This window comes from Pseudorca crassidens, chromosome 7 (assembly GCF_039906515.1).
Source record: "Pseudorca crassidens isolate mPseCra1 chromosome 7, mPseCra1.hap1, whole genome shotgun sequence".
Taxonomy (NCBI): domain Eukaryota; kingdom Metazoa; phylum Chordata; class Mammalia; order Artiodactyla; family Delphinidae; genus Pseudorca; species Pseudorca crassidens.
In genome coordinates, this window is record NC_090302.1 from 7,972,218 (window position 1) to 7,997,897 (window position 25,680).

Consider the following 25,680-nt stretch of genomic DNA (forward strand, 5'->3'; position numbering starts at 1 on the left):
GGCTGTTGGCCAAAAGTCAAGGGGTCATACTTGAAAGACTTCCTCAAACCCTGCAAGTCATGGCTCTGGAGGTTTCCGCCTGAACTGGAAGCGGGACTGTTCCCTACACACTGCCAACAGGGCTGTAATGGGTGCAGGTTTCCAGGGGAGCTTTTTGTCAATGTGTTTCAAAAGCTTTAAAAATGTACATTCCGGGCTTCCCTGGTGGTGCAGTGCTTGAGAGTCCGCCTGCTGATGCAGGGGACACGGGTTCGTGCCCCAGGTCCGGGGGGATCCCACGTGCCGCGGAGCTGCTGGGCCCGTGTGCCATGGCCGCTGAGCCTGCGCGTCCGGAGCCTGTGCTCCGCAACGGGAGAGGCCGCGGCGGTGAGAGGCCCGCGTACCGCAAAAAAAAAAAAAAAAAGTACACCCCTTTTACCCATGATGTCACACGAAGGAAATGAACAAATGCAGAAGGAAATGAACATCTAGGTTGTGCATCACAGCATTAGGGAGAACAGCGAAAAATCAAAGCCAACCTAGATGTCCATCAATAGTGTCCCGATGAACTAAAAGGATGGATCCAATATTGTGGTCCCACATGGTGATTAAAAATGACAATGTACTGGGACTTCCCTGGTGGCGCAGTGGTTAAGAATCTGCCTGCCAATGCAGGGGACACGGGCTCAAGCCCTGGCCCGCGAAGATCCCACATGCCGCGGAGCAACTAAGCCCGTGCTACTGAGCCTGCGCTCTAGAGCCTGCAAGCTCGTGTGCCACAACAAGGACGCAATGCAGCCAAAAATAAATAAATAAAAATGACAATGTAGGACCCACCAAGGTCATGTGACTTTTCTGTACAGTTAAACTTCATTGTAATAAAATGAGAGGGAAACAAATGACAATAAAGGTGTACGAAGATGGCCTTGAATAAGCACATGAAAATATGCTCTGCTCCATAGTCACCACGGAAACACAAATTAAAGCCATGACATGATATTACTACACATCTATTAGAATAGCCAAAACTAAAAACATTCACCATATCAAATATTGGCAAAGATGTAGAGTCATGGGAAATCACATACACTGCTGGTGGGGGTGTAAAATGGTATAACCATTTTAGAAAACACCCTGGTAGTTTCTTTTTTTAAAAAATAAATTTATTGGGGCTTCCCTGGTGGCGCAGTGGTTGGGAGTCCGCCTGCCGAGGCAGGGGGCGCGGGTTCGTGCCCAGGTCCGGGGGGATCCCACGTGCCGCGGAGCGGCTGGGCCCGTGCGCCATGGCCGCTGAGCCTGCGCGTCCGGAGCCTGTGCTCCGCAACGGGAGAGGCCGCGGCGGTGAGAGGCCCGCGTACCGCAAAAAAAAAAAAAAAAAAAAAAATTTATTTATTTTTGGCTGCGTTGGTCTTGGTTGCTGCACACGGGCTTTTTTCTAGTTGTGGTGCACGGGCTTCTCATTGCGGTGGCTTCTCTTGCTGCAGAGCACAGGCTCTAAGGCTCTAGGGCGCCCAGGCTTCAGTCGTTGTGACACATGGGCTCAGTAGCTGTGGCACATGGGCTTAGTTGCTCCATGGCATGTGGGATCTTCCTGGGCCAGGGTTCGAACCCATGTCCCCTGCATGCGCAGGTGGGTTCTTAACCACTGCGCCACCAGGGAAGTCCCACCCTGCTAGTTTCTTAAAAAGTTAAACATACACTTATCACGTGATTCAGCCATTCCATTCTGAGGTATTTACCCGAGATAAATAATAGTGTAGGTCCATACAAAAACTCATATATAAATGTTTACAACAGCTTTATTTGTCATAGGTCCAAACTGGAAACAACTCAAGTGTCCATCAACAGATGAATGGATAAGCAAACTGTGGGGTAGCCACACAATGGAATATTACTTAGCAATACAAAGAAATGAACTATCAATCCGTACAACGTGGGTGCATCTGAAGATAATTACGCTAATTATTTAGAAGCCAGATAAACAAGAGTACATGCTGTATGATTCCATTTATATAAAATACTACAAAATGCAAATTCATCTGCAATGACAAAAAGCAGGATCAGAGGTTGCTGGAGTGTGTGTTGAGGGGGGCGTCTGGGAAGTGGCCGGAGGAATTACAAAGTGGCACAAGGGAAGTTTTTTGGAGGGGAGTATACGTTCATCATCTTGAATGTGGTGATGGACTCGTATACGTATGTTGAAATCTATATCATACACTTTAAATATGTGTAGTTTATTGCATGTCAATTACTCAGTAAAGCTATTTTTTTAGAAAAGATGCCCTCCTCCCGGTTTTAAATAATCACTAGGGACGTAATGTACAACATGATAAATATAATTAATACTGCTGTATGGTATATATGAAAGTTAAGAGAGCAAATCCTGAGTTCTCATCACAAGGAAAAAAAATTGTCTATTTCTTTAATTTTGTAACTATAGGGATGCTGGATGTTCACTAAGCTTTTGTGATAATCATTTCTTTTAAAAAAAATGTATATTTTATTTTATTTTTTTTGGCCGTGCCCCGTGGCTTGGCTGGGGAGGATCCTAGTTCCCGGACCAGGGATCGGTTTGGAGTCCTAACCACTATACCACCAGGGAATTCCCCAATCATTCCACGATGTATGTAATTCAAATCATTATGCTTTATACCTTAAGCTTATACAATGCTGTATGTCAATTATATAATAAAACTGGAAGAAAAAAATGCGCTCTTGATACATTGATAAATTTTTTAAAAAGGGGGCGGGCAGGTTCCAACGGTATACATAGTCTGATTTTCTTTCTGGGAGAAAAAAAGGCGTTTGCTTGCTGTGTACATTTCCTGGGTGATGGAATCAGAAGTGAAGTAGACTTTTTTCTTTAAACTTTTCTGCATTTGCGTAACGGTTTTTAACAACCACACGTTTGCATTTATATTTTATAATAAATAAAACAACTTCCATTTTGCAGGAGGAAAATCGACTAAGCAGGGTCTAGCCCCGCCCACCCCGGAGGCTCCTCCCCCTGTCCCGTCCGGTACAGCTGGAGGCTGGGAGTTGACCGAGACTCAAGAGCTGCCTGCGAGCTGGTCCCCGCGCGCAGCGGTCCCCAGGGCAGTGACGAGAGCAGCCCTGCAGCTGCTTCCCGGAAAGCCCAAGGGTCAGCCTGGGCTAGACCAGTAAATCACCCCAGGAAGGGGCCCGAGCATTTCCTCTGCAGAGGGAGGGCAGCGAGGCGGGGAAATGTGTACAGGGTTTGGATGAGTAAGGGGCCCCCACACATGCTTGGGTGAGGGATTAAGCTGGTGGGGATTTAGAAAGAAGAGGCAGTGCAGCTCAGCTCCCAAGGAACCAAAACAGGCACCTGGAAAACCAGCAGGACCTTCCTGAGTTTCCGGTGCCAGGGGCTCCCCGCTTCACTCTCTGCTTCCCTGGGCCTGTGGCTGGTGGGTAATTCACCGACCACCGAAGAGTAGTTCTGAGCCAATTTCCCAAGACAGAACTTCATTGGCCCACCTTGGGTCACGTGGCACACAGTCTTGATCCAGCCAATGGGGAAGGGTCAAGTATACTAAGATGCCTTCCAAAGGGTTCTCAGGGAAAGGGCAGGGGCCAGCTGGATGGCTCCTCAAAGGCTGTCCACTACACTCCAAGAGCACACACGAACACAAAAAATCTGACTGGGTGGTTTAGCCTCCAGACAGCATGGTGCCTCCCCATGTGGCAGCTGTCCTGAGGGGCCCAAGTATTAGAAGGACAGCCTGGTCCAAGCCCCCTCCCATGGAGAAGGTCCCCACCCAGGTCTGTGCACATCCCTGGTGACAGCTGCTAAGTCACCTCCCCCAGGGCAGCAATGGCAGAAGTCCTCTGAGGAATCTGAACAAGGCTATGTGGAGAAAGGTCAGCTATGTCAGTAGGAGCAGGTATGAAAAGATACGCACGGGGTGGACAGAGGAGTCAAGATAATGGTGATGGGGCTTCCCTGGTGGTGCAGTGGTTGAGAGTCCGCCTGCCGATGCAGGGGACACGGGTTCGTGCCCCGGTCCGGAAAGATCCCACATGCCGTGGAGCGGCTGGGCCCGTGAGCCATGGCCGCTGAGCCTGTGCGTCCGGAGCCTGTGCTCCGCAACGGGAGAGGCCACAACAGTGAGAGGCCCGCGTACCGCAAAAAAAAAAAAAAAAAGATAATGGTGATGGCTCTTGACCATCACCAGAGCTGCAGTGTCATTGTGGCAACGCTGATGCAGCAACCACCACAACAGAGCACAGCAAGTCATACCTTTGACAGGCTAAGCAGTTTCCGCACAGGAGGACCCCGAGTAGGAAGCCACCAGTGCCTGCTACACACAGACGATCAGAGCCCCTTGTCTAACTACTAGCGTTTAATGCTAACATTCACACTGATCCAGCACCTTCAACAGGCCAGGCACTCATTCTAAGCACCTCGTATATTACATCCTCTCGTGCAGCCCTCCTAACAACTCCAAGAGGCAGGTACTATTACCCCCATTTTATTTATTTATTTGGCTGCGCCATGTGGCATGTGGGATCTTAGTGCCCCAGCCAGGGATTGAACCCGTGCCCCCTGCAGTGGAAGCACAGAGTCTTAACCACTGGACCTCCAGGGAAGTCCCCTATCACCCCCATTTTACAGATGGGAGAACTAGGTACAAAGAGATTCAGTAAATTGCCCTGGTTCACAGGGGTGGGATTCAAACCTGGGCAGCCTGGCTTTGATGTCATGCTCGTAACCACTGCCCCTTCAGGTGCTGGCATGTGTCTGACACTGTTCCAGGCACTGGGACACAGACGTCCTCCTTGTGGGCCTGGGGAAAATGATGCAAATAGCAACGACCCACATCAGGAGCTGTCGCTGTTGTTTTAAGAGCTGCAAGCTTGGTACTCTAAGAGAATCTAGAAAGGGACCATCCTTGCTTGGAGGGATCAGGGAGGGCTTCCCTGCAGAACTGATGCTGAAGCTGAGGTCTACAGAGTGACAAGGAGTGAGGGAGGCAAAGCGGAGAGGGCAGAGTCTATGGTAGGAAGAGGTCCAGGTGAGAGGAAACCACATGTACAGCATGCCCGAGATTAGGTAAGAGCTTTGCTGAGGGTCACCCCAGGCAAAGGTGAGAAGGCATGATAATGACCCTGCCCTGGCCTCTAGGTGACTGGCCCTGCCTCTCTGTGACCCTGCCTCACCTCCCCAGTCACCGTCAAATGCCCACAGCTGTCCGAGGTGGCAGCAGGACAAACCCGTGGATGTATTCAATCGCTGTTTGCTAACAAGTGGCCCGGAAGGACGTTAATCACTTTAGTGCCCAGTTTGCAGGAGTCATGATGATTCAGGGAAAAAGCTACTTGCTGGATTCTGGAAGGGTATTCAGCCGATCCGGCTACCCAAGCGTAGAGATGCTAATCAGACGCCAGTCTGGCCACTGGTCACCTCGAGAGTGGGGCCCCAGTGGTCTCTGGAGCAGCCCTGGAGTCTTTCCAAGGGCTCACTGTGGTCACTGGGGCTTTCCTAAATGAGTTCAAGAGCAAACGCTGGGGTTTTCGAGAAGCGCTTCAGCCTCAGCATCTGATGACCTTCTCGACAAGAATGGTCAATTTCTGGACCCCAACGGCACAGAGGGGCTGTCAACACGGGAGGCTGGGTCACTCGTGAGGGTCAGGCACCACTCAACAGGGCAAGACGATGGCTTGGGCTCGTACTAACCAGCTGGGCAGAGGTGGCAGCAATTATGTGAGGGCAGGGAACTCGTCTCCTGCTCTTCAGGCAAAGCTGGTTTTGCCTTCTTGGAGGGAATGTTTAAAATGCTCTTGACTGTTGGCCCAGAGATTTCACATCTGGAAATTTCCCCTCCTGGGATCCTCCATCAGCACACAGGGGGCATTTACAAGGGTGCTCACTGCAGTGGCTTGAAGTAGTTAAAAACTGCAAGGACTGCAAACATATCCTGGTGGAACTGGCTAAATCTAGTGTGGATGTCCTCACCGTGGACAACTGCAGTCCCCAAAGAGAGTGTTCCAGCAAGGGGAAACCTCTAAGAGTCACTTTTAAGTAAAACAAAACAAAACAACCTAAAAGTGACAAAACAATGTGTATTGTATTATTCCATTTTTCTTTCTTTCTTTCTTTTTAAGATGCCAGTATTACAAGCTTTAAAAAAGCTACCTGAAGCATCTTAATGGAGGTCATCTCTGGGAGGGGGCATCACAGGGGACTGTCACTTTTTAAACTTTCACTTTCTAGAGCATGAAATTGTGCTGCTTGAATTTTTTTTTAACATCTTTATTGGAGTATAATTGCTTTACAATGGTGTGTTAGTTTCTGCTTTATAACAAAGTGAATCAGCTATACATATACACATATCCCCAGATCTCCTCCCTCTTGCGTCTCCCTCCCACCCTCCCTATCCCACCCCTCTAGGTGGTCACAAAGCATCGAGCTGATCTCCCTGTGCTATGCGGCTGCTTGCCACTGGTTATCTATTTTGTGCTGCTTGAATTTTTCAAAGATGAGCATGTGTTACTTTTACTTTGAGATCGTTTTTTTTTTTTTGGCCACGCTGTGTGGCTTATAGGATCCTAGCTCCCGACCAGGGATCGAACCTGGGCCCCTACAGTGAAAGCACCGAATCTTAACCACTGGGCCACCAGGGAACTCCCTGAGATCTTTCTTTTTTAATGTAAGCATTGACCACTGTAAACTTGCCTCTTATTACTGCTTTCATTGTAGCCCATAAGTTTTGGTATGTTGTGTTTTTGTTTTCATTTGTTCTCAAGATAGTTTCTCATTTCCCTTGAGATTTCTTCTTTGACCCATTGAGTGCTTAAGAGTGTGCTGTTTAATTTCCACATATTTGTGAATTTTCCAGTTTTCCTCCTGCCACTGATTTCTCGTTTCAGTCTGCTTCAGAGCATGTGCTACATTTGAGATCAGCAGAGCAGTGACTAAAAAGAGAAAGAGAAAGTCTGGATAACACAGTGGTGAAGAGCTCAGGCCCAGGATCCAGACTGCCTGGATTTGAAGTCAGCTCCATCATCCATTACCCGTATGACCTTGGGCATGACATCACCTGTCTGTGCCTCAGTTTCTTCATCTGTGAAATGGGACATACCTCATGGGACTGTTGTGAGGATTGAAAGAGTTCATCTGCTAAAAACCTTAGATCAGTGCCTGGAGCACATACTAAGGCTCAGGGAAGTGTCAGCTGTGACGATAGGGGGAGGATGGGACAGTGACAACGGCACAGTCTAGAGGATGTTTCCGCTGAGCCTTGTATGGTGGCCACAAGCATGTACAATGGAGCTCCCTGCCCTCCAAGAGCAAGAGGGCTCCTGAGCCCCAGCATGATGCTTACCCCGTGGAAGGATCAGTGTCAGTAGTGTTCTGTGTTCATTTGTTCCTTCCTTCTTTCTTCCACTCACTCACCGGCCCCCTGTTATGTGCTTGGCCTGGGAGGGGCAATGGACATGAACTCTTCTGTGAAATGGGGATAACGATTGTCTTAGTCTGTTCTGGCTGCTATAACAAAAACACCACAGACTGGGTGGTTTACAAACAACAGAAATTTATTTCTCACAGTTCTGAAGTCAGGGAAGTCCAGGATCAAGGTACTGGCAGATTCGGTGACTGGTGAGAGCCTGTCTTCTTGCTGTGTCCTCACATAGCAGAAGGGGCAGGGGAGCTCTCTGGGATCTCTTTTATAAGGGCACTAATCCTATTCATGGGGACTCCACCTCATGACCCAAGCACCTCCAAAAGGCCCCACTGTCAAATACAATCACGCTGGGGGTTAGAGTTTCAACATATGACTTTGAGGGGGTGGAAACAAACATTTGGTCTATAGCAGTGATGGAACCCCCTGCAGGCTGTTGGCTTTTGAGGAGAACTTGGGAGCACAGGGCTTAGCCTGGGGCATGGGCCCCCAGGGCGAGGTCAATACACAGAAGCTGTTGCTTGGACAAAGAGAAGTGACAGCATCAGAGCATCAGGGCCTCCTTGAAAGCCAGCCTCCTTGCAGGAGAATGGTCAACGCTGCCCTGCCTTGGGGCCGCATCACTGTATCGCTGTGCTGATTTCAACCCTCCCCGCCAACAAAACCTCAGTGAGATCACCACTCTTACCCAATTGTTCACACTTGTACCCCCAGTGCTTACACCACTGCGTGGCACAGAACGGGCACTCAGTTTTTGATCTAGTCGAACAGGCACTATTCTAAGCACTTTACAAAAATCATTACTCATAACATCCCTGGGAAATAGGTACTATATTTCCATTTTAGAGATCAGGAAACAGAGGCATAAAGAGGTTACATACTTGTCCAAGGTTACACAGCCAAGTAGTGGCAGAGTTGGAATTTGAACCTTGGGAGGTATTTGTTGAAGGAAGGAAGGAAGGAAAGGGTGAGGGGCAGGGTCTGGGGTCTGTAGTTCTGAAACGCAGAATCAGAGAACAGGGCCCTTAGCAAGCATCAACCTCCACCCCACTCCCCTGCTGTTCTACAAGTGGGCAGTGGGGACTAAGGTCTGGGAGGGTGGGGCCCTAAAGCCAAGCAGGAGAGTAAAATTCGGGATTCCCAGTTCCCAGTCAGGAGTTTGGGATGCGTTAGAAAATCCCAAGTGTTGAATTCCTCACTGTCACTGGAAAGAGTTTCATGGTGAGTTGAGTGGAAGGGACAGGTTACAAAACACGGTGTGATGTTAATAGCTAACATTTGATGAATGCTTCCCCTGTGCCAGGTAACTTACAACGCCCTTTATGTACATTACTACCTTGTAGAATCCTCAGAAGAATTTCATGAGGTAAGTATGGTCACTAAACCCATTTTACAGCTGTGAAAATTGAGGCTCAGTGTCTCCAAGCGACTGGCTCCAGGTCATGGAACTAATGAGTGAAGGAGTCTGGGACTCATACCTTGGTCCCTGCTGCAGCCCCTGTCCCCCACTGATCCCCTAGTGCCTCACCACTAAATGGTACCACTGATGATTTTCACATTTAAAAATAATAGCTGTTATTATATATAGAATGGATAAACAACAAGGCTCCACTGTATAGCACAGGGAACTATATTCAATATCTATATATATATATATATATATATATATATATATATATATATATATATATATCTGAATCCCTTTGCTGTACCACAGAAATTAACACAACATTGTAAATCAACTATACTTCAATTTAAAAAAAATAGCTGCTGCTGACAGTAACACCAGGCACTGTGACTAAGAAATCATAAAATAAGCAGAGCTCAGCAAGGGCTAAAGGGCTGTGTGTATGCCTAAGAGGTAGGGAGTTACCTAAGAGGACAGGGAGGTGACCTGGGAACACCTCTTCTCAGTAAACACAGCCCTGATCACTGGGTGAAAGGTGTCGGACTCCTGACCAGTTATGTAAGTTCAGGGTCCACCTGCCGACTCCTGGTCTGCTGGGTGGGGGTCTGAAAAGGTTCAGAAGACCAAGCCTAGCTCTGGAGGTCCCCTTCGAGGTCGCCTAGCACACGGTCAGTCTGCCTGAGAAAGGCCTCGGCCAAATCCCTCCCTCTACCCTGGTCGAGGCCAACAGGGCCACAGTGACACTTCCCAGAAATGGGACTTCTGCCTGCCCTTTCAGGAAACGCTCAGAGGCCCCCTCCATGGCTTTCATTTGACTTTGCACAGAAGGAATTCAACTGGACTCTATTTCCAGAGTGGCTCTGTGCCATACACTTTCCCCTCATAACTTGTATAACTGTGCAAAGGTGTCATTATCTCCATTTTATGGGTGAGGACACTGAAAGAGGTTAATAACTTGCTTGAAGCGATAGGTCTGGGATTTTTTTTTTCTTTTTTTTTTTTTAGGGCTGGGATTTGAACCCAGGTTGCTTTAAACAAAAGGAAGGCCCCGGGAACTGTGTGTTCATGATGTATCTTGAGATACAGGTGGCAGGCAGAGAAGGGAAAGTTAAAGAGGCTAAACTCCCTTTTTTTTTGGCCACACGCTGCTTGTGGGATCTTAATTCCCCGACCAGGGATTGAACCCGGGCCCCTGGCAGTGAGAGCACCAAGTCCTAACCACTAGGCTGCCAGGGGCTTCCCGAAATTCCTGAATCTTCCAGGCCACGTAGGGAGCTGGCCTGGAATAATCACATCATCCTCTCTCTAAAACCTTCCATGGCTCCCCTTTACCTTTAGCATAAAGCACAACCTCATTAACACGGCCTGCAAAGCCCTCCTGTAGGATGGGGCCTGCCTACCTTTCTAGGCCTGCCCTCGCCTCTCACAGATCCTGGGCTCCTACATTCTTTCAGCTTAGTCTTTCCTCTCCACCAACTCCCCTCTCTCCTGGCTGACTACTACCCATTGCTCAGGCTCAGGCTTACATGCTACTTCCTCAGAAAAGTCTGCCCTGACCACACACACCAGGCCAGGCCTCTTCTGTGTTCTCACTTCCCCCTGAGCTCCTCCTGACCTCCAGGTGTATCACAGCTCTCATCACTTGGGCCACATCTACCTGCCTGCCGCTATAGCCCCAGTCCCAGAGCAGATGGCGTGATAAACATCTGTGAATGAAAAATGAATGAACGAAGTGCTTGGCAGACCTTGGAAGGCCAGGGTAGGCAACAGACAGAGGGGGAAGGTGGTGAGGTGGCTGGGCTGACCTGCAGGTTGTATTAATGACAATACTGCAAGGGTAGGGCCAGCGCTCAGAGGTGGGAACACAGGCTGAAGTTTGGACTTTGTCCCATCAGCGATCTGGAATCCTGGGCTGAAGGCATGCTGGAGCCGAAGCCCTGGTTTAAGAAAATAAGTCTGGCCTTGAAGCTGTAGGGGAAGACGGGCAGCTCTGGGGAAAGCCACCCACGGGTCTCTGGACACGATGAAAATGGTGTAAACACACTCTCATGTTTCAACCTGGGAATCTGGCCTGATTTTACACAGTGTCGGGTCAGGCATTGGGCCTTGGCCTTCACCCACTCACTAATCAAATCTGGCCAACAACCCCAGGAGATAGGGACTGCTGTGGCCCCACTGGACAGATGGGAAAACTGAGGCTCAGAGAGGCTGAATGACCTTCCCCAAGTCACACAGGGACTCTCCATTGCTGCCTTAATTAAACTGTATTACAGCATACTCAGAGGTGGGGCATCTAGACCGTCCGGACTTGCACTGTGTAATACGGTAGTCATTAGCCACCTGTGGCTATCTAAGTTTTTTATTTAAATTCAATGGAGTTTAAAATTCACACTAGTCACTTTTTTTTTTTTTTTTTTGCGGTACGCGGGCCTCTCACTGTTGTGGCCTCTCCCATTGCGGAGCACGGGCTCCGGACGCGCAGGCTCAGCGGCCATGGCTCATGGGCCCAGCTGCTCTGCGGCATGTGGGATCTTCCCAGACCGGGGCACGAACCCACGTCACCTGCATCGGCAGGCGGACTCTCAACCATTGCACCACCAGGGAAGCCCTGGTCACATTTTTAAGTGCTCAATAGCCACATGTGGCTAGTGGTTACCATATTGAACAGTACAGAGATGGAACATTTCCATCATTGCAGAAAGTTCTGTTAATAGTGCTTGTCTAGACCACGGAGGTGGACAGGTCTACAGAGACCACTCAATTCAATGCTCTTACTTAGCAGATAGTGAAAGAGAGGTCAGGGACTGGTTCAAAGTCACACAGTGAATCAATGACAGAGGTAGAACTCAAAACCCAGGTTCCTGACTCCCAATCCAGTGCTCTCTCCACTGAAGTAGGTGGATTTCTATCTCTTAGCTGGGGTTTGGTAAGAGCTGCTGTGAGGCAAATGGACACCATAAACAAAGTCCAGTGACCACTGATTAAGTGGAAGTAATACTTTAACATTTATAACAGAGGTTGATATCCAAATATGTAATAAGCTACTACAAATAAATATCAAAAAGATGACAACTCAAATTTTTAAAAATGGACAAAGGATACGGCCAGGTAATTTACAGAAATTCAAATTGCCAAAACAAGATGAAAAGATGCTAGTGCAAGAAATGCAAGCATGGTAGTAAAGGGTGTTTTGTTTTTTTTGTTTTGAAACAGATTGGTAAAGATGGAGAAAGTATGGGAACGGGCACTGTCTTATACTGCTGGTGGGAGTATAAATGGGTCCAACTTTTTGGAAGGCAGTTTGGCAGCATCTCTCAACAGTAAATATGTAAATACCCTTTGACTCAGTAAGGCTTGGGCTGGAACCCAGGCTGCCTGACTCCAGATCCCGTGTTCTGAACCATGACTACTCTCCGCGAGTGATGGTCAGGCTTGGGTTGGAAAGGGCAGAGTTGGCTGATCAATGGGGAGACTTGTGCACTTGGCCGTGGGAGGTTTAAGCAGGACAGATCACCGTGGGTGGGTTCTTTGGAGCCTTTATCTTCATGTGTGACTGGCTCAGATATTCGCAAGGAGCCTAGCACAAATCGATACGCCCTTGGTCAGCTGCTGGGGTGGCTCAGCTGTCATTCCAGTTCTGCAAATAATTGGAGCCGAGTCACCACTGAATCAGCACTGAGCGCCTGTGGCAAGCAGCGCTGGGAAAACGGCTTGGCGTGGCGCTCTGTGCTGGCTGTCAGGTGACTGAGAGAGCAGGCCAGCTGGGTAGCTGCCTGCCCTCAGGGTGATTTGGGCAAGTGGCATTTTCCATCCCAACCTCAATTTCCCCTTTCTTTCTTCCTTTCATTTTCTCTTCCTTTCTTCCGTTTATTCCTCCCGCCCTCCCACCTCCCTTCCAATGAATGCCAAGGACACACCAGCTATTGTGACAGAAAACAGAAGGCCGAGCCCTCATTTCTCCGCACACAGATGGTTGGTAACTTGGGGACACAGAGCAGGGAGTGAGCATTGTGCCTGATGTGGGGGAATGGGGTGGGAGAGGATGCTTGAGTTGAAGGCTGACACTGAGTAGGTGTCACCAGGTGGGCAAGAGGACAAGGCCAGGACCTTTGAGCAGGGCTGCAGGGGTCCGAGCAAGGCAGGCAGGGAGAGGCTGAGCAGTTGATTCCAGAGGGGACTGAATGCCTGGCTAAGAACTTTTTTTTTTTTCTCTAAGAACCTTTGACTTTCTCTCACCTTCTGAGATGGCCCACACTATGTCTGTGAAGTGTGTTTCTCCCAAGGCCGTTCTCACCTTTTGAGATGGACCGCATTCTGTCTATGGAATGTGTATCTCTCTAAAGAAATCCACTTCTTACCTAAAAAAAAAAAAAAGAAAGAAAAAAGAAAAGAAACTTTTACTTTATCCAGAGGGTGCTGGACAAGCATGGAAGGCCTTTTGTTAATAATATCCTTATAATTACATATTATTAAATTATAAAATAAATCTATCATATTACAAAAACCAAACAATATCCCAGAATATTCATTAAAATAATAAACATTTCCCCCCCAAACCCTCTCCTTAGTTGAAAGCCTCTGGTAACAATTTAGTGTATCCTTCAAGATTCTCTTCTATGCACACATAGATCTATTTTTCTTGACAAAAATAAGCTCATCCTAAAAAAAAATAAAAATAAAAAAGCTCATCCTTTAAATATTGTCTGTGCTTGCTTTGCCATGATAGGGTGGACATCTTCCACCTTGGCACACACATCTCCAGCATCCTTCTCAATAGCTGGATAGCATCTCACTGATGATGCTTCCCTTCATTCCACAAATATGTATCTATTTAACCCTATTGGGTACTGGGTATTATCCCAGGTGCTGAGGATGGAGCAAGGCACAAAACACAGTCCTTCCCCTCAAAGACCCTCTCTTCCTACTGTCAGACATCAGGCTGCTGCCAATATTTTCGTATAATATATAATGGTGCAGGGCTATCTTGCACATGTAACTTTGTACACGTGTGTGAGTATTGCTATTGGGTAACTTACTTTTTTTTTTTTTTTGCGGTACGCGGGCCTTCACTGTTGTGGCCTCTCCCATTGCGGAGCACAGGTTCCGGACGTGCAGGCTCAGCGGCCATGGCTCACGGGCCCAGCTGCTCCGCGGCATGTGGGATCCTCCCGGACTGGGGCACGAACCCGTGTCCCCTGCATTGGCAGGCGGACTCTCAACCACTGCGCCACCAGGGAAGCCCTGGGTAACTTACTTTAAATGGACTTGTGCATATTGAATTTTGATAGTTATTGGCAACACCAAGGAGTTTTAAAATAGGAGGTGACAAGGTTAAATCTACAGTCATCCATCCACCCACCCATCCGTCCATCCACACATCTATCCATTCATATATACATCCATACATATGTATGGATATATGCATATGCATGATATATATGCATCCATCCCTTGGACAGCCACTTATTGACTGTCTATCATGTGACAGGCCATGAACTGGATGTGGGGACACCATGGGTGAGGTGTCTGATCCTGTGAAGCTCATGCTATAACGAGAGAGAAGAAGATAGCATCACAAGAGTTTGTCTAGGGCCAGATAAAGGTAAGGATTCTCTAAGGGTACCCCCACTTTCTCCAGCTGTGATTCTGTTCTACAGGCTGATGTCCCACGCAGTTCCTCCATTCCCCTCTACTCCTCCCTCACTCCTATTCCAGTGCTTAGTGCTCACTTACCTCCTGACTAGGAGAACCTGGTGCCGTTCAGTCAAATTCAAAATCCTGGGAATATTCAAAAGTTCTAGTGGGTAACTATTATCACTTCTCCACGAGTGTTCCCTCTCTCTTCCCATTGTTCTGGCTCCACCGTGGTCTGAGCCACCAGTTTCCCGTTGGAATGGCTGTAATAGCCTCCTCACCTGTCTGCCTGCCTCTGTTCTCGCCTGCTGACGATCAATCCATTCTCCAAAGAACGGAAAGAACCGGAAACAACCTTCCAAACAACTGGAAAGCACTTTCATAAAGGTATTTTGGATCTTGTCACCAACCTGGTTACATACTCCCATGGTGTCCTTTTGGGCTTAGACTAAAACCTAAACTCCTCCCAGGCCCAGAGGGTCCACGTGAGCCGGCTCCTGCCTGACTCCACGCCTCTCTCTCCTCCCTCCACACACTCCCCTCCAGGCACACAGAGTCCTGGAAACATGCCAGCTCCTGCCTCTGCTCCCAGAGCTTCCTGTGCTTGGGGCCCCCTTCTTATGTAGGTCTGGGCTGAGATAACGCCTTGCAGAGGCCTTCCTTGATCATCTAAATCAGGACTCCCAATCCGATCATCTTCTCTCAAATTCTCCTGGGATTCCTTTTCCAGACCACTTACTTGTCTGAATTATCTTATTAGGTACTGGTTTCCTCATATGTCCGGTCAGGGCCTCAGGGAGGAAGGACAGGCTATGCTTGGGAATTTAGGGGGCTGGGGAAGTAAGGAAGTACCAGCCTGGAGCTCCCTGCTGACTTCTCACTCAGATCCCCACGTCCCTCCAGGCCTGAGACTTTTGCAGGCACAGCCTCTTCTGGAAAGGTTGATATTCTTTTTTTTTTTTTTTTTAATATTTATTTATTCTCTTTCTTTATTTTCTTTATATTTTTGGCTGCATCGGGTCTTCGTTGTGGCACGCAGGGTCTTCATTGCGGCGCGGGCTTCTCTCTAGTTGTGGCGTGGACTTCTCTCTAGTTGTGGTGTGCGGGTTTTTATTCTCTCTCTAGTTGTGGTAGGCGGGGTCCAGAGTGCATGGGCCCCGTTGTTTGCGGCACGCGGGTTCTAGTTGTGGAGCACGAGCTCAGTAGTTGCGGCACCAGGGCTTAGTTGTCCCGCGGCATGTGGGATCTTAGTTTCCTGACCAGGGATCGAACCCCTGTCCCCTGCATTGGAAGGTGGATTCTTTACCCCTGGACCACCAGGGAAGTCCCAAAGGTTGATATTCTTATTCCTAATTTACAGACGAAGAAACTGTGGCTCAGAGATGGGAAAGTTTAGAGTGTCTCCTTCAAGATTCCTTCCTATGCATGCAAAACTATACCCAAAGTGTGTGTGACACAGGTGTCGGTGTTGTGTCAGCCAGATTTCGGACCCAGTTCTGTTGGCTCCAGGGCAAGCGATCCTAGCCAGACCATACTGAACCCCCTCTCGGTTTGGAGTCCCTGAGCCTTGGTGTTTCAAACCAAGGCCATACTACCAATATGCAGCAGAACCAGGATCCTAACTCAGGCTTGTCTCGCCCCAAATGCGGCATCCTGTCCTGGCACCTAGCTCTCTCCCTTAACCAGGACCCATCTAGGAAATGAGGGAAGGGAAACTTCCTGGGTTCCCAGCCCAGAGGCTCAGAGAGATAAATACCCCACCAGAGCTAAGTCTGGCAGCCAGGCCCACCCTGCTTCCTGTTGGAGAGGCCTGGGGTTACTCACGGTCACAGCTGAGAAGTCAGCCGGGCCTTGGGACATCCTTGGCTGGCTCCCTCCTCTGAAATCCCCTTCTGGGGTCAGATAGCCACAGGCCTTTCCCCTGTGGAGCAGGTCCAGCCAGGATTAGTGAGAACCCCCACTCCTACCCCAGTGTGAGCAGCACAGCTTAGCACTCTAATGCCTGTGCTCCAGGGTCAGGACCCTAGTCAAGTAATTTAAACTCTCCAGGCCTCAACTTCCCTGGCTGTACATGGGGATACATAAAAGTACTGGGAGCTGCTATTATCATTCTTCTCCTATCTGGCTAACTGTGTTTTTCAAATTATGGGACAAACTGGAGAGAAGTACAGGTTGCCACCCATTTTATGGCTGGGAATCAGGAGGGAATCAGAAATCTGAGTCCTCAGATACACGGCCCAACCGAACTCATCCCCAGGTGCACTTGATTCTGTCTTTCAAATGCTTCTTGGACTCCAGTTTTCCTGCAGTGCTGTGGTTCCGCTGTCATCATCTCTGGCCTGGATCACCACAACAGGCCCCTCACCCCTGTTTCCCATCTTCTCTCTTCCACACTACCTGTAGTCAGAGCAACCTTCTTCTAACAAAAAGCAAATCTGTCTGGGTCACTCTCCCGCTCAAAACGTGTGCGTAGCTCCCCTCCTTCCTCTGATCTACAAGACTCTGCAAGATCCAGCCATTACAGGCCTTCCAGCCATACCTCTCACCTCCTGCATCTCTCAAAGAGCCACAATGCAGGAGCATGGAGGTACTCACAGCTTTCTGTGGGCATTGCACTCTCTGGCTGCCAGGCCTCTTGAGGCTCCCTCTGCCTAGACCCTGCCTGACTCAGGGTATGCATCCTGCCAGTGGCTTGGATAACTTTGTGAGGCATTCTCTCTGAGTCCCCCTCCCCTCCACCCCTGCCTCCACTGAGCTCCCTGTTAAGTCCCCCATTACAGTCCTCATCCACCAGATTTGTCTCTGCCTGTGTCCCTGTCTGCTTCTCCACCTGATCTTGAGCTTGGCGAGGTTGGAGATGGCAGGCCCACCACTCTCACTCCTAAATCCGAGCCTGGCTCAGGGGCACCTAAACATTTGGGGACTGAATCAATGAACTGCAATATGTTGAAGGCCTGGGAAATAAAAAGCTCCTGAATTGGTCTCTGTGTCCAGGGCAGTTAATGCAGTCAGGGAGACCAGCCATAACTAGGTAAGAAGCTAATCAACAACAAAAGGCTTTGATAGAAGCTTGGAAAGGGAGAAGATGGTTCTATCACAGGTTGCGTGATGAACTGCTTTAACTCAAGCCCTGGCGAAGCCTTTGCAGGCACTTTCCTCCTCAGTGCTGAGAAATAGAGATTCGAAGCCAAACACCTGCATGGTCTAGTTCCGGCCACCTCTCTTGGGTGTGTTTTCTGAAAAATGGGACTCGCTACCTTCCGGGCCTGATCTACTCGTCAATGAACTCAAATCTGGAAGGACACTGGAGGGCCACTTCAGCCATAGTGCTCATATTGTTTCTTCTCGTCATTGTTTCTCCTTTTCTTTTGCTCGCGCCCTCCTCTTTGCCGGCCTGCCGGCCCGGGTTTTCCGCCCCGCGACCTCCCACTGCCTCCCCAGGGCCCCTAGCCTTTTCTCTCTGCTCCGCCCGGACCGAGGAGGCGGGCCCAGATGGGCGACGCACCAATCCGAACGCCTCGAGCTGCCGCGGCCTCCCGCGAGTCCCGCCCCACGCCGCCGTCCGCCAATCGCACTCCGCTCCCGCCCCGCCGGGCCGCCCAATCGTGGGCGGGCTGAGCCCCCGGCGCCCCGCCCCTCCCGCGCTCAGCGGCGGCTCCGCGGGCGGCCGCGCTGGGCCTCGGCATTCTCCGAGCTGGGCCGCGCAGCGTCTGGCGGGCGGTGGCGTCGGGATCGCAGGCGGCGGCGCTGCTGCTCGCGGGGGTGCTGGCCAGAGGCGGCGGGTGAGGCGGGTGAGGTGGGCGCCACCGGCCGGCCGGAGGGGCGCCTCAGCTCCGCCGGGGCCCGCGGAGCGGGACCCGCGGAGCAGGACCCAAGACCGAGGAGGAGGCGGCGCCCCTGCTGCCTGGAGCCCGGCCCGGTGCCCGCAGGGAGGGGGCAGTGGCCTGACGTTCCTGGCCCGGAGCGTCCCCGACGCGCCTCCCGGAGAGGCCCCCAGAACTCCTGGCCGCCCCCTGGGGGTGCCCTCAGCCTCCCCGGACTTACCTGTGCGGCTGCCTGGCACCCAGGAGCGGGAGCGTGGGCGCGGCGTGGGCGCGGCGTGGGCGCCTACCCCCGGCCGCCAGCGGGGCGGGGGCGGGGCCGCCCTCGGCCTCACCGGGCCGCCCATCGCTCTCAGTCTCACCGGTCCGCCCGCCGCGTCCAGTCGCGCGGCGTGAGCTCCCCAGGGACCGCGGCTCGGGATGCTGTCCGCCAGCGCGGCCGCTTGCGCGCCGCCCGCCACCCCTTCCCTTGACTCCTGGGCCATGCCCCAGTGTTTACATGCCGGTGAAGCCCCCGGCCACTCCGAACCCCTCCAAGCCCCAGCTCCCCGAGGGTGAAGCCAGCCGGCCTGCGAACTGGACTGGTAGTTCAGACCAGGGCCCTCTGGACTCAGATCCCCATCCGCTCTGCCGCCTCAGCTACCATCTGGGCGGGATCCGGCTCTGGTGTTTTGAGGAGGGGGTGTGGTGTAGGGAAAGGAATCCTGGGGATTTCTGGCTCCCCCCCTTTTTTTGGCCTTCGGGGCTTCAGACTCAGGGAACTCGCTCATGGCTTTTTTGATGAAGAAGAAGAAATTCAAATTCCAAACCACTTTCACCCTGGAGGAGCTGACTGCGGTCCCCTTCGTGAATGGGGTCCTCTTCTGCAAGGTCCGGCTGCTGGATGGCGGGGATTTTGTCAGCTTGTCGTCAAGGTAGGAGCTGGGGCAGGGATCCCTGCAGGGAAGGGGGATAATGAGCCAGATCTAGTCACTTGGCGAGTGTGGAAGTGCCTCTTGGGGTCCAGAGAGTCCTGGAGATTATGTGTGTCTGGGGCAGGTTTGCACAAGGCAGGACTGAGTGATCTGAGAGGTCTGAGGCCTGAGGAAGCTGGAAGGGTGCTGGGCACCCATCTGCAGGTGACCAGCCGGATACCTGGGGGTCTGTTGTTTCAGCCCCCTCATGGGGCCTTGCACACAGCCCACAGTAGGCCCATTCTGCAGACTTGTATGAAGAGCCCAGTGGGGTTTGGCCTCGAAGGGCTGAGAAGGGGAGGAGTGTTCCAGGGCATCTTGCACCCAGCTGGCCACTCGGGCTGTCATATGATTTAGAGCCCGGGCCAGCCACAGGTTCCCTGGCACTCCCTGGCTCCTGGGAAGGTCCAGCCCCAGGCACTCCTGGTCTGGCTGGAGGGTGGTGGCTGGATTTTGGCCTGCCCAGCCCCCTCTGAGTCACTGCCCTCTTCTGGCTAGAGCTGGACTGCTTTGCATTGCAAATGCCCTTGTCAAGGAGGCTGCTGCCCTCTCTGAAAGAAAGAGGCTCGGTCAAGTTTAGTTTTTGTGTTCTTCCCCATCCTGCAGGTCCAGCTGCCCGGCTCATTGCTGAGGGCGGCTGAGTTCCCAAGCTGCGCCCACTGCCTGGGCCCATCTGGGGTCACATAGTCCTGGAGTGTGACAGATGGGAGTTTGAGTCCTAGCTCGGCCACTTTGTGGGCCCAATACAGGTCTCTCTGTCACAGTTGTGAAGAAGTTTCAGCAGAGAGAATGCGGTGCAGGGCCTGGCCCAGTGCCTGTGACCCACTGGCTCCCTTCCTTGGTCTGTCCCTTTGCTCCTCAGGCCTCCTTGTGGGCCCAGTTAGCTGGAGCTGCCTCACAGTTCTGAGATGGGATGCCTGTTACAGATGGAGAGACTGAGGCCCAGAAAGAGGGAGTAAGTGGCTTGCAGTTGTCAACTGAACTTGGCCTGTTTGGAGACCTGTTGGATGAATCTGGTGGTCGAATGTTCTGCTGGGAGGAGGGAGAGGAGGCATACAGCCTAACCCAGATTTAGGACTCTCCAGTGTGGGACAGGGTGGGGTGTCTTTTCTGTGCACTTGGGTCCGCTCAGGCTGGGAGCTGCTTATCTGAGGAATTCAGACAAGGGCTGCCCTTTGCTGTGGGGGTGGGAGGCTGTCCTCGTTGCCTGGGAAGCCTGTGATCCCGTGGCCACCCACAGAGTAGCCCAGCCTTTCTGGGAAAGGGCTGTGGTGCTCAGAGCTAGGGCCTGGGGTCAGCCAGTGAGTGGCCGGGTGACCTAGGGCAAGTTACCTAACCTCTCTGATTCCAAGAACCAGCAATTACTGGTGCTTTGCTCCCTGTTTTACTGGCACCTCTCACTTAACCTGTTGACTATGCCATGGAGCAGAGTGGAGGTGGGGGGAGGCCTGTACTGTTGTTATTCCCATTTTATAGAGGTGGCTCAGAGGCTCAAGGAGGGAGTGATTTCTCTGCGTTAATACAGCAGAGCCCAGATTCAAACTCAGGATGTGCTTTTAGCCTGTTCTGCCTTTGAGCCTTAGTTTCTTCTTCTGTGAAATGGGAGAAGTCATACCCACCCCTAGAGTTGTGATGGGGAATGGGTACTGTGTATACCATGTCTGACCAGGCAGACTGTTGCAGCAGCTGTTGTTACTATGGTAGAGGGGCCCAGGCCCCAGCCCCTCCTAGGTCTTGGGCGGACCAGGTGGAGTCAGCAGAGGGCCTACCTCTGACCTGAGGGCTGGGGGCAGGGTCTTGGATCCTACTGAAGAATTAGTATTCAGCCCCAGGCTGAGGTCTCAGCTGGCTTCCCAGGCCCTGGGGCCACTGTCACCCTACCTGTCAGCCTTTCAATTGCCCTAAACCTGCCCCCTCATCCGGGAAAGTCTGGAAATTTCCAGGTCTCAGCCCACAGTGTCTGAATTTCACCTCTCTCTCCCCTTCTTCCCTCTTGGCAAGGGGCCATGGATTCCCTGAACCCGGCTGAGCCTGCCTAAACAGGCTTTCCCAGCCCTCATCCTGGATGAAACCTGAGTGGCATGAGGAGGGAAGAGCTGACATTGAACCCCACACAACTTGGCACTTATGGGCTCTGGGTACCTGTTTGCTGCTGGGCATGTGTGTCTGGAGGGAACACACACGTTGGGACCTGAGGCTGCTTTACAGCTGCTTTGGCTTTTGCCCAGCAGAGGGGGGTTCCTGGGTTCCTACCCTTCCACTCCCATGCCACACACCCTGGTCTGCAGCCTGGGAGCCCCTCCTCACAGCCCACCTCTCCAGAGGGCCAAGGCCCTATTGTTTTGGAGGTGGGGTAGGGTCAGGGGTGACGAGACCTGCTTAGTTTATTAGCACACTGTCCATAACCCCGGAGACCCCTGACATGTCCCAGGGAGTGGGGGTGGTGGCAGCATGGGTGGTGTCTGAGCAAAGCAGGCCCAAGCCTCCACTCCTGCAGCAGCCACCCTCCTAGCTAGAGTGTTTCCCTGTGTGTTGGGTGCCATGGCAACAGCTGGGTACACAGCTCCAGCCTGACCCACTTTGAGCAGGTAGAACAGGTGGTACATTGCACTGTTCCCCAGCCTCATCTTTCTGAGGCCTCCTTATGAACCATAATCCTCACAGCTACCATGTTCAGTGCTACGTGCCAGGTGCCGTGCTGAGTGTTTTTGCACGTGCTGTGTCTGTTCATCCTCTCGGCCATCCGGCGAGGTCATCTGGCTAGAAATGCAATTGGGAAAATAACCATTTTATCATTAGGGTTTAAGCTGCCTTTGATTGTGCATTATTAGATGCCAGGGACCTGCTGAGCACCTCGAATGCATGATCAGCTGAATCCTTGAACCACCCCGTGAGCTGAGGAGGAAATTGGGGTCAAGAGACCTAAAGTGATGGACCCGTGTCACTCAGCAAGAGAGTGGCAGAGCTGTGATTTAAACGTGGGCAGGTCCAGCTCCAAGGCCCTGCCTTGCCTTGGTGGCAGAGGGCTTGAAGCAGCTACAGCCTCATGTCATGTCCTCAGACCTTTGAAGGAGGTTCTTTTTAGTGGATTGGGTGGTACAGGGAAATCCAGATTTGGATCATTTCAAGGCACTGGGCTACATCCTGTGAGATCTGAGAAAAAGGGGCCTCTGGGCCACAGGTGGGGGTGGGGCTGAAGTCCACTGCTGTGGAGTTGGTGCCAGGCACGGCTGGCACTGGGGCACAATGGGCATTTGCCAACGTCTCTGCCTAGAGGCCTTCCAGCAGACGCATCCAAATGGCATCTGGGAGGCTTTCCTAGGGGTCCCAGGGGGGATGCATCCCAGCCAAGTCTAGTGAGTCGGGAAGCAGTGGACCAGGCTGTGGTCTCCCTAGGGCAGGCTGGGCACAGGCTTCCAGCCTTGAGCCAATCTGTCTTTCAGGCAGGAGGAATCCCAAACATCCTGAGAGGTCTCTGTGCCCAGCTGGCACTGGTCCTGTGGCCTGCCCCATGCACGTGGCTGGTGGCGGGAGGGAGCGAGAGGGAGGCGTTGATTTACCTTACAGCAAGTCCTCTCTGGAGGAGACAGGCAGAGCGAGCCTCCTTGGCCAGTGGATGGGGAAACTGAGGCTGGGGGCAGAGAAGTCACTTGTTCAGGGTCACTTCGTAGGAGGAGCTAATGGCACAGCCGGATGGGCTCTGGTTGGCCCCGACTTCTGCCCGTTGTGCAGTACCCCTCTTTGCTGGGCCAGAAAGAGAAGAGGGGCCCCTCTGATGGCTCTTGCTGCTCTGCACTTGGGTGCCAGGCTGTCTAAGAAGCAGACTGTGTGACTTGGGCAGGCTCCCACCCGTCCTTTCTTTTTGGCAGCTTTGAATTCTCAACTGTCTCTTCAGTGGGGTTTTTATTTGGGCAGCCTTTTGAAAGAGGGCATGCCTGCTCAGAATACAGGTACTGACTTCTCTCTGTGGGCCTGGCCTTGAGCAGGCCGGGACGGGAGACCTCCGAGGGATGTTTGGGATTTGTGGGGGGCATGAAGAAGACCTTGGGCAGGTCAGCTCTGCAGCTGGAGGCCCTGTGCCCGGGCCTGGGGGGGCCAGGTCTTTGCACACACACACCACAGGCTTGGCTGGGCCTCTACTTCCCCGAGGCCCTCTCCCTCCCTCCTTGGAAAAGGATGCAGCTGCCACTTGAATCTGCTGCCCTGCGAGGCCTGCTGTCATGCACATCTTAATGTGGAGGGAGGGTCGTGTGGAGATGGACACACAGTTCTGTCTCTTGGGCCCGAGGGTGCAGGGAGGTGGAGGTGCAGTGGGACCCTAAGGCAGGCAGGGCATCCACTTCCCTTCACAGATCGAGAGCTCTGGAGGCCGAGTGGGGAGGGGGCAGGGGGAGGAGGGGGAGGAGGCTGGCAGGCGCAGGTCCCTTTTCCACATTTACCGAGCACCCTCTTGGCCCTGGACTTTCTTTCAGAGGTGACCGGGACCAGACAGCCTTGCTCCCATGGAGCTCCCCATGGGGTGGGGGCAGTGTGCCTGTGGGCATCACAGAGGAAGGGCTTCCCTGAGGAAGGGACTCTTCATGGGAGCCTTGTGGGCCAAAGGGAAAGCCCTCCCTATCACAGTGACGTGCCCCATCCTGAAAACATAAGCTCCATGAGTTTGGGAAGAGGTCAGGCAGAGGCCCCCAGCTGGAAGGCACTTGGTCAGTGATCTAGGCAAGGGGCTGGCGTGGTTGGGGTATGGAGAGGGGCAGCATGGGGCTGGCTGCAGTAGATGAAGATGGGGGTAGCTGGGCTGGACAGTTCCTGGCTTTGGGGGTCCAGCCGACGGGCAGGGGGTCAGTGTGCCCGGTTTGCCGATTAGGATGCTGGCTCTTGGCTGCCAGGTGGAGAAGATGCCAGGGTGCCTCACCGGTACTCAGTAAGGGAAGTTGGAGTTGTGGCCTGGCTGGGCCGTGGCAGGCAGAGGGAGAAGAGTGGGCACACTGGTGAGAAGGTGGGCGGGTAGAGCCGGCAGGTGGGTTTCCTTGTCCTCAAGTTCCTGGCAGCACACCCAGCACTTAGTAGGTGCCGGAAGATGGAAGTTCAGAGAGTGCACAGTGGCCAAATGCGGCTGGGGTTTTGTTGCCCTATACAGTGCTCTAAGAGTTTTTGACAGCATAAACAAAAATCTTTTAAATAAGAAGATCGAAAAAAAAAAAAAAAAAAGAAGATCGAGCAACGGTGTCACGTGGCAGCATGTGGCCCAAGGGGCTTTGCGCTGCCTCCTCCGTGGGCTGCCTGCTCTGGGCTCCTCCTGACCCCCTGCATGCCCTTGGATCCCTGACGGTGGTCTGCCTCCCTCATTTGCTCGGGCCAGCCTGCTCCCCGGGGCCCCTGTGGAAGGCCTTCCGTGCACAGGCTGGGGCCTGAGGAGGCGGGTGCTTGTGGAGAGAAATCTTGCTGGCAGGCTGCAGAGACCACCCATGGCAGCCAGGCTGTGGCACCAGGCCAGCTGCGGGCTCCCTCGGGGTCAGCCTGTGCATGGCCTTGGTGTCTGCTCCTTGAGCCCAGCCTTTGCCGCCAGCTGGCCACACCATTGGCAGGTGCCACCCTGGCAGCCCCTGCCACCTGCCTGCCAGCCTGGCATTGGCAGAGCCCTGACCCGAGGTGATCTGGCCCTGTGGAGCCAGGGCTGTTCCCCGAGGCCTGTTCCCTGAGGCGTGTTCCTCACTTTGATCTCTGTTCTGGGAGCTGCTCTGGCCAGGGGTTCTCAGTAGCAACCACACCGTGTGTCGGAGGGCCCCGAATGCTTTTGAGCTCTGCTTCTTCAGTACCTGGGAGTCCTGACTTGCATTCGCGAAGCCCTGCCTGGACCTCGTGAGAGCTGCTAGCATGTCTGCTCACAGGCCTCGTGAGCCTGGGGACTCAGTATGTGGAGTCTGGTGACTGCTGGGTGGTGACCCTGCGGTCACTTGCCCACTGCTGGGAGGAGCAGTATAGCACCCGTGGCAACCGATATAGATTTATCCTCATCTCATCAGACAGACGCGGAAAGGTTTGAGCAGGGGAGAGACATCAGATTTGCTTAGAACGAGACCTGGAACTAATTTGGGGCGAGGGCGAGGGCTGTCTCTCTTCATTATCCACTTGGCCTGGCAAGTGCTTTCTGTTCTGGGGCTACCAGACCTGCCCCCAGGGCCTCAGATGTGCTCTGTGAGGTCTGTCTCCCTTGGGCCTTCTGGCTCTCCACGAGGTCACACTGTGCCGTTGGTGGCCTTGGTGAGGCCTGAAGCTGCCCAGCCTGTGCCTGGCCTTGGTGTCTGCTTAGGACTGTCGTTGCAAACCCTCTGTCTCTGCTGTGAGCTTCTTTTGGTGGCCTGGGCTTGGAATGGCTCTCAAATGCAGGCCTGGAACCACCCAACCCCCCATCTGCCCAGATGTCAACTGGGAGTGGCCAGCCCGCAGTTGGGAGGAAGGAG

At 52.5% G+C, this 25,680-nt stretch overlaps 1 protein-coding gene across 1 annotated transcript in view; it reads left to right on the forward strand.

Annotated features, from left to right (window-relative positions):
* Positions 1-19,028: 19,028 nt before the first annotated feature.
* EEIG1 (estrogen-induced osteoclastogenesis regulator 1) overlaps positions 19,029-25,680 on the forward strand; it is a 36,100-nt gene continuing 29,448 nt past the window's right edge. Inside the window, exon 1 of the mRNA XM_067743189.1 lies at positions 19,029-19,180. Coding sequence (XP_067599290.1) covers positions 19,035-19,180 — 146 coding nt within the window. The 5' untranslated portion in view covers positions 19,029-19,034. The remainder of the gene's footprint in view (positions 19,181-25,680) is intronic.